Below are 17,693 nucleotides of genomic sequence, written 5' to 3'. Positions count from 1 at the left end.
GATACCCTCAGCAGTCACACTCCATAGCAATGATGTCTAAGCCTTTTTTGAATAGATATATAATCAACCAAATTTCATCTTTCTTCATGTTTTGTCCATTCGGGGAAGACTGCGCTGAAGGAGTTTTTTTTCTAAAATATTTTGGTTTTTATTGAATTTTGAATATCTTGCCATCTTCTGTTATCTTTTTAGCATTGTTTATGTAATTAATGATTTTTTAAATTTTGTTTAAGTGGATTTTCAACAGTGAATAATAAAAACACATCACTCAATGTTATCCTAATTTTAAAGAATTAAATTATAGATAAAAATGCATGCAACAATAATTCTGGGTTTGGGTGCCACTGAATTATGGTAATATTTTTCAAAGGATTTGATGAAAGATAAAATATATTTATACAAATACTTATAGTTCAAGATGTTTCAGAATAAGATTGTCTAAGTACTCTATAAGTTATGCATTATAGTTTTTTAAATTACTTTACTTGTGAATTCCAGAAGCAGAAAGGAAGGCAAACTAAAGAAAGTAAAGAAAACATATATCAAAGTGGCTAGCTTTCCATTCTGTGCTTCCACTATCTTTCCTTCTAAACATAGTTTTCTTAAAGGAGCTTAGTGACTGATGCAGATACTATTCCTTTTCTTAGGATCACTCTCATTTGGTAATTTTTTTTAGTCTTGGATTAATAATAATGGAAAACCTAAGTACTGGATTGTGGACTCTTGCATTTCAAAAAGTGGTTTCAAGTTTTTCAAGGACTTGATGAAAGAGAAAATAAAAAACATTGCTTAAGATAAACTATACTGAGTGAAATGATGAGTCCATAAATTTATATTCCAGCCAATTTGAGTGTCTCAGGAAAGACCTACCTTTTATAAGGAGAATGCAGACAAACTGACCAGCGCCAAGAGAAGGACTGAAAGTTCTTAAATCTGAATTTAGACACTGCTATGATGTACATGACTGGCATCAGGAAGTCCCTCTAGCCATTTCTCTGTGCCCTTATGACATCTGTCCTCAAAAGGACAGCAGACTGTGAATGAGACAATTCATATCTCTTTGAGCCATTAATTCATTTTCTCCAGATGTCAAACAGACATCCTTGGGTCACGTTTTCACAATCCCTTTGTCAACTTTTACAATTAAAAATGTGGGGTTTTGTGTAGTTGAAGTTTATACTCTGATTTCATTATGCACTTCTGAGAAATAGAATGAACTGCTTACACTTGTATTAAGGAAAACTCCTGACAGAGACTGTAACGAATTCGTGAGGCACAGAACATTTTTACGAGATAAGTCCTTTCTCCGAAACAAATAATTTTTGCCTGTGTCATCTTTTTCACAAGAATAAAAGACAAATCTGCAAGGAAAGCCAATGCAGTTGTTTGTTTGGAGATTCTTGCAAGGTTAAAATCCTCTCTTTTTAGCTACAGAGACATTGATTAGTCAGTGTGTTTTATTCAAGACGTAATGAATGAAATACTGCTCTTTCTGCTGCTGCCTTTAGTTTACATATTGTTCTACTTTAACTTATTTGTTACCTACAGGTGCAATTCATAGACACTACTGTATTTTAGCAACATTTGCCAGGTTGCTGTATCTGGCCATCTATTTATTTGTTAATCTCCACTAATAATTTTTGAATTCTAAGGCTAATTTCGGTGTTCTTCTGGTGAGAATTGAGGGAAAGGAATGCATTGTGACTTCTGTTGCAAAGATCTCTTTTTAAATCAGTAAGGATACTTTGGTTCCATAATTACATGGTCTGATTTCTTGCCCTGTCTTTACTAGAGTATTATCTTTAAGCAACCACATTTGGTTTAATTCAGATAAATCTCTTAGCATATACATCACTAGAAACAATTATTATATGTCTCCTTTATAGAATGTGGTTGAAGCAGACTTTTTTTGTGAGAATGGGTTGTGTATTGTTTAAGACTTGGCAAACTCTTGGCTCCTATGAGATGTGGAGGAATTGACTCTACAATACCATTCACTAGAATCTTAAGGAACATTGATTCACTGGTGCCTTAAAATATCCAAGATTTAGGGTAGAATTTTGGAATTATCTTTCAGTGTCTGCCAAATTCAAAAAAAACCTTTCCAATGCTGTGTCTATGGATACAGAAAGATATGATTCCAGTATTTTTTAATTTTCCTCTTTTTGTTAGGTTAGTGCTGTTGAATTAGTTCTATGACCCTCTGAATGGTTAATGTGTTTGACATTCAACAGAAACTTTTCATACAAATTTTGGCCTGAAGTTTGAGAAAGATGTTGTTTGGATTTATACTGTACAGGCCAAGCAGTTTAGATGAATGCTGGCTCCGTCCAACACTCTGCTGCACTTTGAAGGATCACTTGGCCTATGAGCTGATTTTGAAGGAGGAATTTTGGCAGTGATTTAGCTTAGCAGTTTTTTTCATTGGGTTTTTTGTTGGTGGTGGTTTTTTGTTGTTTTGTGGGTTTTTTTTTCCCAGACTCCTGTTCCCACTGTCATGTTTTCTGCTGCTGCTCTGTAAGCTGTATATATATACCTTTTAATTAGGAGTCCGTGTTCAATTACTGCTTTGGCATGTTATCAAACTTGTGCTAATTATCCAGCAATAATGAAGAAATGCAGTTTTAAAAAGTTTTTATCTCAGTCAAACCAAAATGAAATATAGTGAGGGAATATGAGGCACTTTTATAGCATGAGTGCTTCTTTTCAGAAGCTTGTTAAATGTTTGTAGGCTTTAACTTAAAGCCTACAGTTTTGGATAAATGTCATCCTTAAGTATTTTTTTTTTCCTGTATTGTGCCTGATTTACTGTTCTATAATAAAAGTCAGTAGACAAAGTTTCTATGTTTAAACAGAATTTCCTGTGTCTGAGTTAGTGCACATTACCACTCGTCACTGGGCTCCACTGTCAGCTTGTATCACTGTTTGACTTCAAGCATTTTGCATTAAATTTATTTTAGATTAGATTAAAAACAAAACAAAGCACTGTGAAACCATTTATGTTGGAAAAGGCCTTTAAGATCATTGAGTACAACCATTAACCCAGCACTGACAAACCCAGCACTAAACCATGTCCTTAATCTCCACATCTTTTAAATCTCTCCAGGGATGGTGATTCCACCACTTCCCTGGGAAGTTCCAATGCTCGACAGCCCTTTCAGTGCAGACATTTTGCTAATATCTAATCAAAACCTCCCCTGGCACAACTTGAGGCCATTTCCTCTTGCCCTATCACTTGCTACTTTGGAAAATAGATTTAATATGAAAAAAAATTAAACCTGCCCCACAAGGAAATGCCCAACCTCCTACTTATTCTACACCTGCCATTCCCGGTTACTGATACTGGAAAACCATTACTTTGAAGATTAAGGTCTTAATTTTTCAAATTTATCTTTGTTGGGGGATTTCTGGGTTTTGAAAAGATTCTACTTTCTGTAGAGGAGATATTGTGAAAATAAGAATTCCCTGACTTAGTAATTTTCAGTTTAGGAAACATGGTCCTTAAAAATCATAGCCTCATGCAGTACTTTTTCTTTCCATTTGATACTACGAAAACCCCAAAAAAAATCTGATTGAGGAAATTTTTTTAAAGTGTTAAGCTTCGATAAATATAATCATATTATTCTATATTATTTTTCCCTAAATATCTATGTAGTTATATATGTATGAGATTGATGTATGAGAAAGGTTCCCCAGTATGTTTCTCTGCAGTTAAAACAGATTAATACTCTGTTAATCAGTGAATTTTAAACTTCAGTGTTCTTCCCATACATATTAAGAAGCTTTACTGATTTTTGCTAGAACAACTTAAATAGAATTAAATATCTGCATCATGTCATGCCTGGTATTTTATAGCTAATGTCCTCCAAAATTCATAGTGCATTTCACTTACAGCGAATCTTTCTTGCCCAAACCATATTTTAAGTGAATACGTTCATGATTTTTATTTATTTCTTTATTAAGTTAATTTGGTTCCTTTTAATCTTGTTTTGGTTTGATTTTTTTTTTTTAAATAAACTTTTAAGCCACGACAAGGAATACTAAATATTCTTTAAATATTCTTTAGGTATTCTTTAAACTAGATGAATATGCTTGGGCTTGTAAATTTACATATAAATATTTATCCATATTGCATCTCTTAAGTTTTGAGAGAACTGAGCTCCCAATATCAACCTACCTAAAAATATCAATAAAACTAACAATATTTATATGTTTATTTCTAAATTATAATTTGCTTGACTTTTGAGGGGACAGTAATGAGTTACTTGTGTTTAAGTCTTTTGAATGCAACTGTAACAAGCAGACTGGTTTATACTTGTTTACTGTCTCTGCTTAGATATTAATAGCTTATCTATTTTATTGTTTCTTCTGCAAGTGTCATAGAAAGACTCTTCTTCAGTATTTGGGCCATTGTGGCACAAAAGTGGATTGTGTTGGTGCTCCTGCATTGTGCATTTCACCCCTGTAACATCTGTTATGCCCCAGAAGGGAGTTTGAACTTTGTGTGACTTCAGCTCTTCTCATCAGGGAAAATGACACTTCAACAGATGTAGGGAACAAATTCATGATGGCACAAAGACTGTTTTGTCTACCTAAAAATAAACCACTCTGTATTCTATAGGACAGAAATTCAGCAAGGAATCCATAATAATTCAAATAAAACCTTAGAACTTTATATCAGAACTGTATTTTCTACTGACAAATCCAAATTAAGGGTAATTTAAAGAAACAGTAAGTTCAGTTATACCGAACTGCTTAATTTATTGTAAAACTTTCTGTCAAGCAATTATAAATATAAACAACATCTCTCAGAACTGTCATACCCTGGAGAAGTGATGCTTTATGATTCAGTAGTAGTCAGCCCACTGTGAAAACTGAGCTCTTAAAATTTAAATTTTGTTTATTGGCTTTTGAGATGCCATTTATCTTTAATATATTTCTACAAAACAAATTGCAGACAAGCATTTAAGGCCATTGAATGGAAGACAGGCTATCATTAGACCATTAATATATCTTTCTCATAAGAAAAAGTTTACAGTGCTTACAGGATATTAGAATTCCTTCTAAATAGGAAACTTTGTGTAGTTTAATAAACTCCTAGAAAAACTGGGGAAAATATCTGAAAGTACATTGAAATGATAAAACATTGAATGAATTGCATTTGAATAGTCTATTTGGATTATATTTTCACTGTAGGTTCTCATATACACAGGAAAAAAAATATTCATTAGCATTCTTTTTGTTCCCAAAGGATTACAAATGTATTAGGTGGTTTTAAACATGACAAGTTTCACAGCCTTTACAAGCTCAACAAGAACATCATCTCCTTTTCAGCGGATATACAAATGGTAGGTTTTCTTCTCTACAGACAGTTCATTTGGATATAAGAGAGATGTGACAGTATGTGGTAAAATCCTATTTTGTTTCTAGCATTTCACTGTGGGTTTTCTGTTTGATGATGATAGTTTTCGTAGCTATGTCATTAGCTTTAAAGGTCATCTCTTGTGTAACATATGACCATGTGTATTCCCTCTTCAAAGGTCCATAGTGTTGGAGTCTTCTTTATTTATGTTTAAAATAAAAAAAAAAAACCTTAGGGGACTTAAGATATTTCCAAACATGGTTTCCAGGAGGTCATTCCGTCTCTCAGGTGCAAACAGCTTAACAGACTTTAATTCAGCTCTGTTTTGTACTGTTATTTTAAAGGAATTCTTCAGGGCAGAGGTTTATCATTCCTCTTTGACTGCTCATGGAAACAACTCAGAGCATACTTTTGCTAACAGAAATATAACTTTATGGCTTGTATAGTGTTTTTTTTTTTTCCTTTTGTATTTCTGATTTTGATGAAGCAGTACTTGAAAGAGTTTAACCTACTGAGGTTTTCAAAAAGAACCTACTAAAGTATTTTCCTAAAGTAAAACACCCTTTAAGTTGGATACTTAACAAGTTCATTGTATATTTAATAATTTATGTTCCATTATTTCAGCTTAGGAGTCCAAATAGATATAAAATATACTCTTAAAAAAAACCACAAAACAAAACAAAAACCCCCCACCTTTTTGTTGTTTCAAAGTCTATTTATAATAGAAGTTGTTGGGAACTTAAGAGGGAATGCATTTCTGCAAAGATAATTTTCATTCGAAGGCCATTCGCTTTTATCTGGGAATCAGTGCACTAACACAGAATATTCTCAGAAGCCTGCACAATGAAGGGTAAAAAGATTAACTGGGTGGATGGTTGTTCTGGAATTGAATTTGATACCTATTAAAAACATACTAATTTCTTCATGCTCAAGGATAGGGAAACCTCATTTTCTAAGCATATTACACATTAAATACTAGTTTAATCATTTGCTGAAAGCAAAACCACATCACCCAGGTAAGTTTTGCTTATTACATGAAGACAAAGAATTCCAATAGCTGATGGTATAACTACTGTCAGAGCACTTATTCTAAACAGAATTAGGACCTTCCCAAGGAAGATAGTCCTATCTTGCAATCACCTAGGTTTTTTTAGAAGCCAGTCCCAGAGCCACCCAAACTGCCTTCTGTTAGTTATCACCCCTTTCCTTAGTTCTGTGTCGATCCCATGCTATGCCTTGTTCTTAATACGTGTGTGCTTTTCTTTTTACTGCCATCCCATTACCCTCTCCCCTTCAATGAGTTTGCATTCCAACAGATTTAGAAAGACCCTTTTATGGCAGAGCGGTCTGGCTGCTCAAAAGTAAATTCCAAAGTGCTTTCAGATCTATTTATGCAGCATAAAAACTGTTCAACTGTATTGTACCAAATTTGCATTGTGCAAACTGGGGCAGAATATAGTATGTTTTGCTATTGGGATCTTTCCAATACAGACAAAAGGAAGCTTTTTGGATTTTTTGAGTGTTTGAGGTGTTTGGGTTTTTTTAAGAAATGGAATTATCAAGAAGATGCTGGATTTAGTTATTAGTTGAAACAGAGATTTACCCAATATTTTCAGATGTTATTTAAATATTGCCTCCTTTTCCTTTTTAGTACCTTATAAACCTTACAGATATGTTTCAAAGTATATTTGTATAGTATACACTTTGAACTTGTTTTAATATATTGCTAAGGGACAGTAGAAGTACAAATGCAAGTCACTAATTGTTACAATTCTTGTAACCTCTCACTGATGACACCTCACTTTTCTTGCATCAGGTGTGTGGACAGCTATGGCAGGTGTGTGATGTTTGTTCTAAAATGTGAAGGATACTACTGCTAATGGGATAAAAATCAATTAGGCTACTAAATATTAGTCCTCATGAATGCAGTCATCTGTCTCTATATTTAACATAACAAATGGACCTCTCATTACTGTTCTTACTTATCTTCCGAAGTGATTTTTAAACCCATTAAGGAATAATTCAGCAGAATCCTCTTAGTGTATTACAAGTGATAATAATTTTTTTATAATGACTTTGATCAAAAGGGATGGGATTGGTTGTATCACCTAGTGCTAACAGTGTTCTTTTATTTTGCAATAAAATTGGATCTGTACCAAAGACTGAGTGAAGTCCTGACCGACTTCAGTTTTCCCAGAACAGCTGTGCTACAACAGGATTACACTCCCCAGCCTTCTACTTGAAGAGATCTTTCACATCTTATATTTTTGAATATTTTTTTTTTCCAATTATCCTTGGAAAAATGGGAATAGGCAGTATTTTGTCAGATCTATCAAGAGGATACCATTTACTTTTGGGTTTGGCTTAACATAGTTAGATACCACCTCTACTGAATTTTTGGATCATCTTCACTGACCTGATTTTCCTGTGTATTCAAAGACCATCAGACCAGTCTGTTACAAACAACTCCCTTTTATATTAATCCATTAGCTGTTACAGTACAGCCATAACTTGAGCTGTGAGTACATCACTGCCAACTTCATCAGAGCTTATAATACCTTAATGCATCTCTGTAGTTCTTGAAACAGATTTGGAAGTAATGTGGAACTTTCTGACTGTGTTGTCTCTTTGCAATATTTTACCTTTAGTAAGTGACAAGTGAGCCTCCTCCTAGCTTCGTATTTGACTTATTTGCCTCACTAATAATAAGCAAAGATTGCTAGAGTAATAACTTGGACAATATTTTTCTGTCTGGGTTGCATGAAACAATATTTTACTGTTTACATGAAGCAGAGCTAGGAAAATGATGAAGCTGGGAAAATGGGACAGATGGTCTTATATTTTTCTGTTTTGTAAATATTAAAGTACCATATGTAGCAAAGAAGACTTCCTTTTGGTTTCAGAGATGTAGCCAGCATGTCTCCATAGAGTTTATAGTTACATTTATGCTAAGAAATTTAATTGGATTTGAACCCTTTGCCAAAACTATGTTAGAGTTTCAAATACGTGTTTAATTGATGAAGGAAAAATACCCTCTTGCTTTTCCACCTCTCCATGCTGTTCCTTACATTCTACTTGACATTCATTACTTAATCTGCTGCATTTACATAGTTTGATATCAGTTATTACAGTTATTGGAATTAAGCAGTGCAATTGTTCTTGAAGAAATACTGCTGAAATGCCGATGTACATATTTCTGAAGCAACTGCACAAGACTGCTAACTGCATTAAAAAAAAAATAAAATAATGTAGTACCAGAGAAATGGTGGCATAGGACCTAAAAAATGAGTCTGTGATGTGAAATAAATGTCTGAGTGCTTGAAATTCCTCAACCTCTGTGTTTATTAGTACCTTAGTTTCCATCCAGCAGTTGTATGTCCTGAGGTTATAGTGAAGCTTTACCTGACAGGTAAACAGAGAAATGAGGCTTAGAGTAGCCTCCTCTGTGATTTATTACTCCTTGGTGCTTATTGCAACATAAAAGAAAACTTTGTGTTAAACTTAGTTCCTTTCCTACAAGTAGGCTTATCTTTTGCTTCTGATACCGTGGATTTAAAGGCCACAGATGAGAATGAGCACAGACTCGTTCTCTGTCAGTGCTCTCTGTGTTCTAAAGGAGCCTTCACCATGCTCCTTGTTGTGCGGAGAATGGTACAAGTCCCTGACCACAAGTCAGCACATCTCATGAAAAATGTTATTTACCATACATGTATTTGATTTTTAATTTATTTTCTTTTTTTTGAAAATAACCAGTTTTGTTAAATTTAGGTTCGCAGACTGATAATGAAGTAATCTGCGGCTTTCTCTGCCTTTTTTTTTTTTTAATGTAGCTTTTGGTACAACTATTGAAGAAAAAATTCAAATCTTGTCTGATTCTTGCTTATCTGGGCTGATTACATGAAAGTTAATAGAAAATCTATCTCATTACACTTTTCTCTTAATTGTATTAGTTGGCACATTATCTAAGTATTATCAATAGGGATTAATGATTTTTTTTCTTGTGCTCATCTTTTCTTGAATTTTTGCTGTCAGCAGAACTGAATAATTGAGGGGTTTAGCAGGTTGTTATTCATAGGTGAAATTTGTCAGGGAAAAAATTTAGTTTGGAGTGTAATACTTCTTATCTCTAAGGATGTTTGTCCTGCTGGACTTTTATGCCAGTTATACAGAAGGAATCTTGGTGAGATTATGATATTCAGTATAAACTATATCTTGTGCTGCGGTTTTCAAAGAGGTCAAATATTTCCACGTACAAAGAATAAACCATAGTTACTATATTTCAAGGCTGAAAGAAAATCCAGATTTTTAGACCAATATTTTTTCTTAACCTTCAGATACATCCCAGTTCTCTACTATGCAGAATACTGAATGAAAATTCAGATTGTTTTCTTCTTTAAAAAAACGAGTCCATTTTTTGCAGTTCAACAACTTCTGCCTTGATTAGGGCTTCAAATTAACGTGATTGATTTTATCTGCTCTTGGCTCATGAACAGTTATTGTTCGATTTTTTAAGATAATGGATGTTCAAGAGAAACAGCTACTTAGAATGATGGTGATGCTGGAAATGTGATTACTGAAGAGTACGTAGTTATTTTACATAATTAACCCCCTCACCAATAATACTGTCTATTTTGGGTAGGTTGTTCCTAGGGTCATGGGACAACAAGATAATTCAAGGTGGAAGGAACTGAAGAAGGTCTCTAGTCCAATCTCCTGCTCAAATCAGGGTCAGACAAAACAGATTGATGTGGTGGGTTAGGCCAAGCCACCACACACTGCCTTGCTCGATTCCTTTAACAACAGCAAGACAGGGATGAAATTAGGAATACTGAGACTGAGAAAACTGATGGGTCAAGGTTAGGATGGGAAAATCATTGGCAAATCATTGTTTGGGGCATAACAGACTCTAGTTGGGGAAATATTTATTTATTGCAGGAGGTAATGCAGGATGGTAATACAGGAGGGTTGGTAATGCAGGAGGTTGGTGTGAGGACATAGTGATTTCTTTCTGTCATTCCTTCTTTTTTAACTCTTTTCTCCCACTGTTCATTCTGCCTAACTCATTTTCTTGGTTCTGTTGTGAGTTATCCACAGGCCTTTTGGGGATGTACTTGTAGCACCTCTTAGAACACCAAACAGAGGAACAAAACCAAAGTGATAGAACTGTGGCCATGTGAGAACAACTCCTCTAACCCTCTCAGCAGTGTCCTGCAGTGGGTGCATTGTGGAGCTAGCTAGAACTGACTGTATTTGTCACAGCATACCCTCTGACCTCCCTCCCACAGAAGTCACCCCTGCAACCAGCCCACTCTACCAAAACCTTGCTATGTATACCCAAAGCAGTTGAATATGAGAAGGTTGTGGGAGGTAGTGTCAGAAGTGTTGATAAAGTCAAAGTAATTGCCACCCAGTATTCTTCTCTCATGCACAAAACTAATAATTTTATCCTAGAAGTCAGGCATGATTTACCCTTTGTCAGTCTATGCTGAGTGTTCCAAATTGCCTTATTCTTATAGAATTTCTGGGTTTATGTGTATTTCTATACCTTTTTCTTTTTTTTTTTTCTTTTCCCCTTTACTTTTGTTCTCGGGCCTCAGATATGAGGCCGTTATCCTTCACGTAACATTTTATTTTGATTGTTTTCTTTACCTCTATAGGTACTTTCGTTCGAAGCGTAACAATGTTTAGCTGAAACTTCAGATTTATTGAACAGATTCTGTGTATGGAATGAAAAAAATACAAAACTTGACAATATAAAATTTAAACTGAAAAATGCACAAGTATACTTATAACCTACTTTATGTTTTTCAGCTTTACTCCAAGTTACAATTTCACTTAGCAAAGTTGAGCTCAGTGTGGGTGAATCCAAGTTCTTCACGTGCACAGGTATGTATTCATTTTACTTATAGGCATGTAATTTTTATTAATTTTTGAACTTCCTATATATTTAAAACTGAATTAATTAATTCATAATATTTAATTAACATAATGCTGTATATTCATATTAACTCATAAGAATTGTGATAAATACTAGGTCTTCATTGACAGCACATTTCCAGTCTGGAATCTCTTCATTTCACATGCTTAATCACTCAGTTTGAATTCGATGTATCAGCATAGGTTGTTTATATCTTTTAGGATGCTTTTTTAGTTAAAATATTTTTACTTGTCTAAACTAGGAATTAAATAAACTACTAGCTTAAGCTTTAGCATCCTCTCCAGCCTGATGAGAGAGATAAAGAATTTTTCTGGTGAGGCAGCTATCAGTCAGGAGAAGAGTTTGCATTTGCAGCTGCCTGACACTGATTCTTAACGTTTCTGAGTTGGCATCTTCCACTGACAGTGACGCATGGCCTGGCTAAACTGACAGTGCAACTGCCTGATGACTTGACCTGTTGATCCAGTGACTGCTGGACAGCCTGTGTCTTCCCTTTAGGAATTTATACCTGCCTGTGGGCTTTTTACTCCTCTTGAATTATTGAGCTGCTGTTTATCCTCTCTCAACAATCGTTCATCCGCCTGCAGTTTTGTCTTGCTTGTCTTTCTACTGACAGTTTGACAACTCTCACAATTTAGCAGTTAGCTGACATTATACAATCATAGAATTGTTTAGGTTGGAAAAGACCTCCAAGATCATGGAGCCCAACTTTTGACCGAACCAGGTCAATTAGATCATGGCTCTAAGTGCCACATCAAGTTTTCCCCTGAACACCTCCAAGGATGGTGATTCCACCATCTCACTGGGCAACCCATTCCAATGCTTGACAACCCTTTCCATGAAGAAATTCTTCCTGAGTTTTCTGTAAATTCCTGTCGCTGCATGGACTGTGCATTGGATCAACTTGTGCACTGCATGATGTCCTCCTGAACTGCTAAATCTGGGGTGTTTTTTGGTTTCGTTTGCAGCCATTGGTGAGCCTGACAGCATAGACTGGTACAACCCCCAAGGAGAGAAGATCGTTTCTAGTCAGAGAGTGGTTGTTCAGAAAGAAGGAGTTCGATCACGTCTCACCATTTACAGTGCAAACATAGAAGATGCCGGGATATATCGGTGTCAAGCAACAGATGCTAAAGGACAAACTCAAGAAGCTACTGTAGTTCTGGAAATTTATCGTGAGTAAAATACTGTCATTAACAAATGAAAGACTGTGTTCTAAAAGCCACTAATATAAAGAAAGGAAAGCCTATAAAAATGTCTTCCCAAGCTCTGGTCTTTTTCTTGCAAATAATTGGATCTCCTGCAATTTAGTTAGTAGATATTATGACAAATACTCAAATTAAATGGATGGTCACTTAGTAATACCATAGATCACTTTTTCCTTGTGTTTTAGAATGTCATATTAGGAGGGTGCACTGTATGCTCCTCAAAGAAAGAAGTAAATATGAGAAAAAAGTTAAGAAAAAAGAGTTGAGAAAAAAGATCAACATAATTCTTCCTAAAATATATCTATGATATATTACAAATATGTGCATAAATAAAATTTTATTTTTATATGGATGAAAGTTATTATTGCTGGAAGTACAATATGTGACAATAAAAAAGTGGAGTTTTTGCTGAATTACTTATTTTTATGACAGTCTTTTGATATTCTTGGCCTTATAATGAAATTTTGACATAAAGCATTGACAAGCTTGGGGTGATAAGTAACCAAAATGCATTTCAATTGCAAGCAACTAATTGAGGAATATATTTGAAAAATAAATACATTCTACTGTTGTAAGGGATTGTCTGAGAGAATAGTTGTTAGGTTTTCTCTCACTGTGGTTGAGTAACTTTACATTGTTCCATATTCTTCAGATCAATCAAAAATGCCTAGAAGCAGTACATTAAACAAACTCAGTGAATATGTAAGGAAGGTCTTTGTTGGTGAAAGGATGGGCCATATGCCAGAAACCTTTCAGCTGAGTTAGTCTCTTATTTCATTAGAGAACAGTTTTTTTAAATGCAAGGAACTACAACGAGACAGAAAATACAGAGTAGAACAGTAAAGCTCTGCTTCTGAGGGGTACAGATAACTCAGACAACAAAAGACATACAATTATAAAAACATGTTTTGATAAAAGAACCATATAAAGGGTGATAGCAGTTACAAGTGATTACATGATGGCTTGAAAGCTGGCAGTTCAGAGGAATTCAAGTTTGGGGGAATTCATTTGTATGCATAAAACTGCTAGTTTCTCCATTAACAGACTGCTGAGCAAGGTGAAAGTCTTTTGAAGTGTTTGCATGTCGTAATTTTGATAATTCTGAGGTCACATAAACCTGAAAACCCACAAAAAAATGTCAAGGTTTGTGGGAACTGACACATAAAAGAATCCTTATTCATATTTGGGATGTATGGTAAAAAAAAAGAGAATAGACTCACTAACTAACTGTTGGTTGTCTTAGAGCCTGGCTCAGGACTCACTGACATCTATGAGAGGTTTTTTTTCTGTCTTACATATGCTAAAATATTTCAAACACTTCATGCAAAACTATATAAGAGCTGTATGTAACAAAAGTGTGTCCACCTGCTGTGGGAACTGTGTGGATTGTTTGAGCCTGTATCAATTAAAAAAAAAAAATAGAGGTGAAGCAGCAGCTCTGCTTTATGTTCTCCGAAGTGTCCTCTGAAAGATAACTGGCCATCTTTGACCTGAGAGAGCATAGATTGGTTTGTTTATTTTGTGTGCAAGAAATTATTGCAGATTTTTTTTTTTTTTTCTTGTCGATTGGTTGGTTTCTGCATTAGGTCTGGTATGAAATCATGGATTAATACCGTCTTGGACTTCCAACACTAAACTGTAATAATACTGAGTTTATTCAACCCACAAATACAACCAAATATCTTTTCATTATTTGGGGTTGGAAAAATTAAAAGCCTACTATAAGGCCTAAAAATTCTTGTTAGTTCTTAAAAACAATGCTACAGTTTCATATGACTTCATAATGGTTTTCCATGTAATTTCTCACTGGCTTTTGAGGTTTTTTTGCTTTACTCAACTGATATTTTTCTCAGTCAGTGAAGCTAAAATTCTACTTTGTTAGGTAGTTTTCCAAATTTTAGTGCTTTTTATGGAAGTTTTGATAGAATAAAAGCATGAGGTTTTAATTGAATAATAAAATAATGAGGAATAATAAACAAAAGAGAGTAAATAGATTAATAATATGAATATATAAACTTATAAGACCTAGAGTTTCAAAACTGGGCTCTGGAACATTGAAAACAATGAAAGTACATTTATAAAACATGAAAAGTTTATGAAAAGAAACAAAATCTTTCATAATAAAATATGATTGTAAAATATTTTTACAGACAGTGGAAATTATATGTCTAGGACCATTTGAGTCTTATCTGGGAAAAATATATTATGGAAATAATTCTGTTTTATCACAGTGAGAAGGCATAATAGTCCCATTTATCTGATTTGATGTCACATGTAATTTTATTGCTGAGTGAACTGCAAGACACCTACTGTATTCTGCTTTTTTTTTTTTTTTTCCTTTTCAGAAAAGCTCACTTTTCGAGACATAGTGTCTCCACAGGAGTTCAGGCAGGGAGAAGATGCAGAAGTTGTTTGCCGTGTTACCAGTTCGCCTGCTCCCGTTGTCAGCTGGTTGTATCGGAACGAGGAAGTCACAACTATTGCTGACAGTTAGTATTTTGGTAACTCTTTCAGTTATACATTCCAATTAATATTTAAACATTATTGTAAAAGAAGATTAATCACATTATGTGGGGGATTTTGATTAGCCCACGAGTTTGTGTGATTTAAGCAGGTTCTGTGGCATATAGGGAATATATGATGGTTTCTTTCATATGTCTTTATTTCCAATTGGGAATTCTGTCTAAATGTAACATGAGGGTCCAAATGCCCAAAAGGTTCATGGGAGCTCCTTCACAGGAACTCTTCCTGGTCTACCTTGTATATAGGAGTTGAACATACGTTTCAAACACGCAGATGTGCCTCACTGTGCACATAAAGCAGTGACACTGATCACACACTGCATTGACTTTGGGATACCTGCTCAGAGAATTCCAGGTGGAACGGCTTTCTACACTGTTGTGAGAGTTTGTGTTGGGGTAAGTTACCCTTTGAGTTACAAGCAACTGGGGATACGAGTAATCTTCTTAGGCTAGACTGATAAAGCCTAGGTGAAGAGAAACCCCACGTTCCTCATATACAAGTTTTAAGCCTCTAGAGAGACAATTAGTTAGGCATTTAGAATTTCTTTGACCTACTGCCTCAAAAACTGTGAATTGTTTGTCAGTGCTACCTCAACAGTCAGATAGGCTTTTATGGAAAATGGGACTTTCCACATTTCCTGGAAATGGAAGTAGCTTTTTCACTGAACTACCTTATCCACCTTCTCAAGATTTGCTTCTGCATGTAATGAAACTGGAGGTAGCAGTATGCACTTAAAATTATTATAATTTAAAAAATTAATTACTACTTTTATATAAAAATGAAAATTAAAAGTTTATTTGGTATCTTATGAAATAAACAAGTGTTAATAATTCATTTCCCATTTTCTAAGTTTGATTATAATATAATGTATATAATTTTGTCTGTATGTAGACAGTACTGGTGGTAAAAAAAGACCCAAAATATTTTTTTTTGTGGTATAACAAGTTTACTCATAGAGATGTCTATTCTTGTTTCCATTATATTTCTTCAATGAAAGTTGTAAAATTATCCAACCAACACTTACAGTTTTTGTTTCCTGTTACTAAGGAACAGAAACCCTCCTGAACCCTCATTTATCCAGTGTTTTAAAGAAATAAATATGACCTCTAGCCCTCTCGTTCTTCTGACACATTAAATATTTATGTTAACAAAAAAAAAAAAAAAAGAAAGCAATTAATTTAAAGAGGGACTGGGTCTCACCTTTTCAAAACATTTGGAGGCATGGTTCTCTGGGAATTTTGTAGAGGCAGGAAAGAAAAAGATTATATAATTTCTATGTGGTAGTGTGTGAAATGGCATTAATGTTCAAGCATGAGCTTATTAACCAGACATAATTCACGTACATGTGTTGAGGACATTGATGTCCTGTACACTTCTATCAGGTGAAGCATAATTAAATTTTCTTTTCTCATTTATCTCTTTATTTTATGATAGAATTCTTGCTACTGGAACAGAAGTCTCTTGGTTTCTAGTTAAAACTGAAAGATAGTAAATCGTGTCATTCTCCAGTGCTGAAAGGATGACACTGGTACAAACAGAACAAGAAAGGCAGCTGAATAACAAGTATGCAGGTTCTTCAAAACCCACATACATGAAATGCAGGGAGTAATTCTCCTCAAAAGATTCCATTAATGTTGACCTTGGCCAACTTCCAGACACCCACCCAGCCACTCTGTCACTTGCCCTCCTCAACAGGTGGGGTGGGTTGACCCTGGGTGGATGCCAGCTGCCTACCAATGCTGCTTTTTTTCATGGTCAGTTGTCCTCTTCAGCTGGCCAGGGGAGGGAAAATATAAAAAAAGGCTCATGGGTTGAGATAAGGATGGTGAGAGATCACTCACCAATTGTCATCATGGGAAAACAGACATGACTTGGGGAAAAAAATAATTTATTATCAATCAAATCAGGGTAGGATAGTGAGAAATAAAAGCAAATCTTAATATCTTCCCCACACACCTCCCTTCTTCTGGGGTTTAATCTCTGTTCTGGTACCTGGGGCACCTCCTGTCCCTGCTTGTGCACTGACCTTGGTGTCTGGAGGGTTCTTCCTCTCACACATTCTCACTCCTCTCTCCAGCTGCACTTGCTCTTGCATAGTAACTTTCCCCTTCTGAAATACATTCTCCCAGAGGTGCTACCACTGCTGCTGGTTGGTCCGGCTTTGGTGTTGGGATAAAGACAGGGAGATCACTCTTGAATTCCCAGCACAAGCAAAATGGATTTGGATTGGGGAAAATTAATTTATTGCCAGTTAAATATGGCTGGTTAGTTAAACACAAAGACAGAATTAAAGCAACACCTTCCCCCTCCTTTTTCTCAGTCTTAAATTTACTCTTTCTTTGCTGACTCCAGGGAGAGAGGGGAGATCGGGGAACGGGGGTTGTGGTCAGTCCATAACAGCTCTAATGTGAGTCCCTTTGGTGGGTTGCAATTGTTCAGGAAAAACTTACTGCAACATGGATTGCTCTTTCCTGGGACCAACCCATCAGCCTGTAAACCCAATGCACTAATCCAGGCAGAAAGGAGAGGAAAAGTTAAATTTGCATCCACTTTACTCTTGCGGATTATAATTTTGCTGCTGCATGTGCAGGAGACTGCGTGCACGGTTGTTCAGAACCTGATTTTTGTGATGAACATCAGCTACTCAAAAAGACCACCTAGT

At 35.2% G+C, this 17,693-nt stretch overlaps 1 protein-coding gene across 1 annotated transcript in view; it reads left to right on the top strand.

The window, feature by feature from the left end:
* NCAM2 (neural cell adhesion molecule 2) overlaps positions 1 to 17,693 on the top strand; it is a 279,510-nt gene that overhangs the window by 131,773 nt on the left and 130,044 nt on the right. Inside the window, exons 2-4 of the mRNA XM_027886019.1 lie at positions 11,174 to 11,248; positions 12,269 to 12,475; positions 14,854 to 14,997. Of these exons, the coding sequence (XP_027741820.1) occupies positions 11,174 to 11,248; positions 12,269 to 12,475; positions 14,854 to 14,997 (426 nt within the window). The remainder of the gene's footprint in view (positions 1 to 11,173; positions 11,249 to 12,268; positions 12,476 to 14,853; positions 14,998 to 17,693) is intronic.

The sequence above is a fragment of the Empidonax traillii genome, unplaced genomic scaffold (assembly GCF_003031625.1).
Source record: "Empidonax traillii isolate 1590-97213 ecotype Southwest subspecies unplaced genomic scaffold, ASM303162v1 scaffold176:size2985712, whole genome shotgun sequence".
Classification (NCBI taxonomy): Eukaryota; Metazoa; Chordata; class Aves; order Passeriformes; family Tyrannidae; genus Empidonax; species Empidonax traillii.
This window is presented reverse-complemented; position numbering and strand designations above follow the sequence as displayed.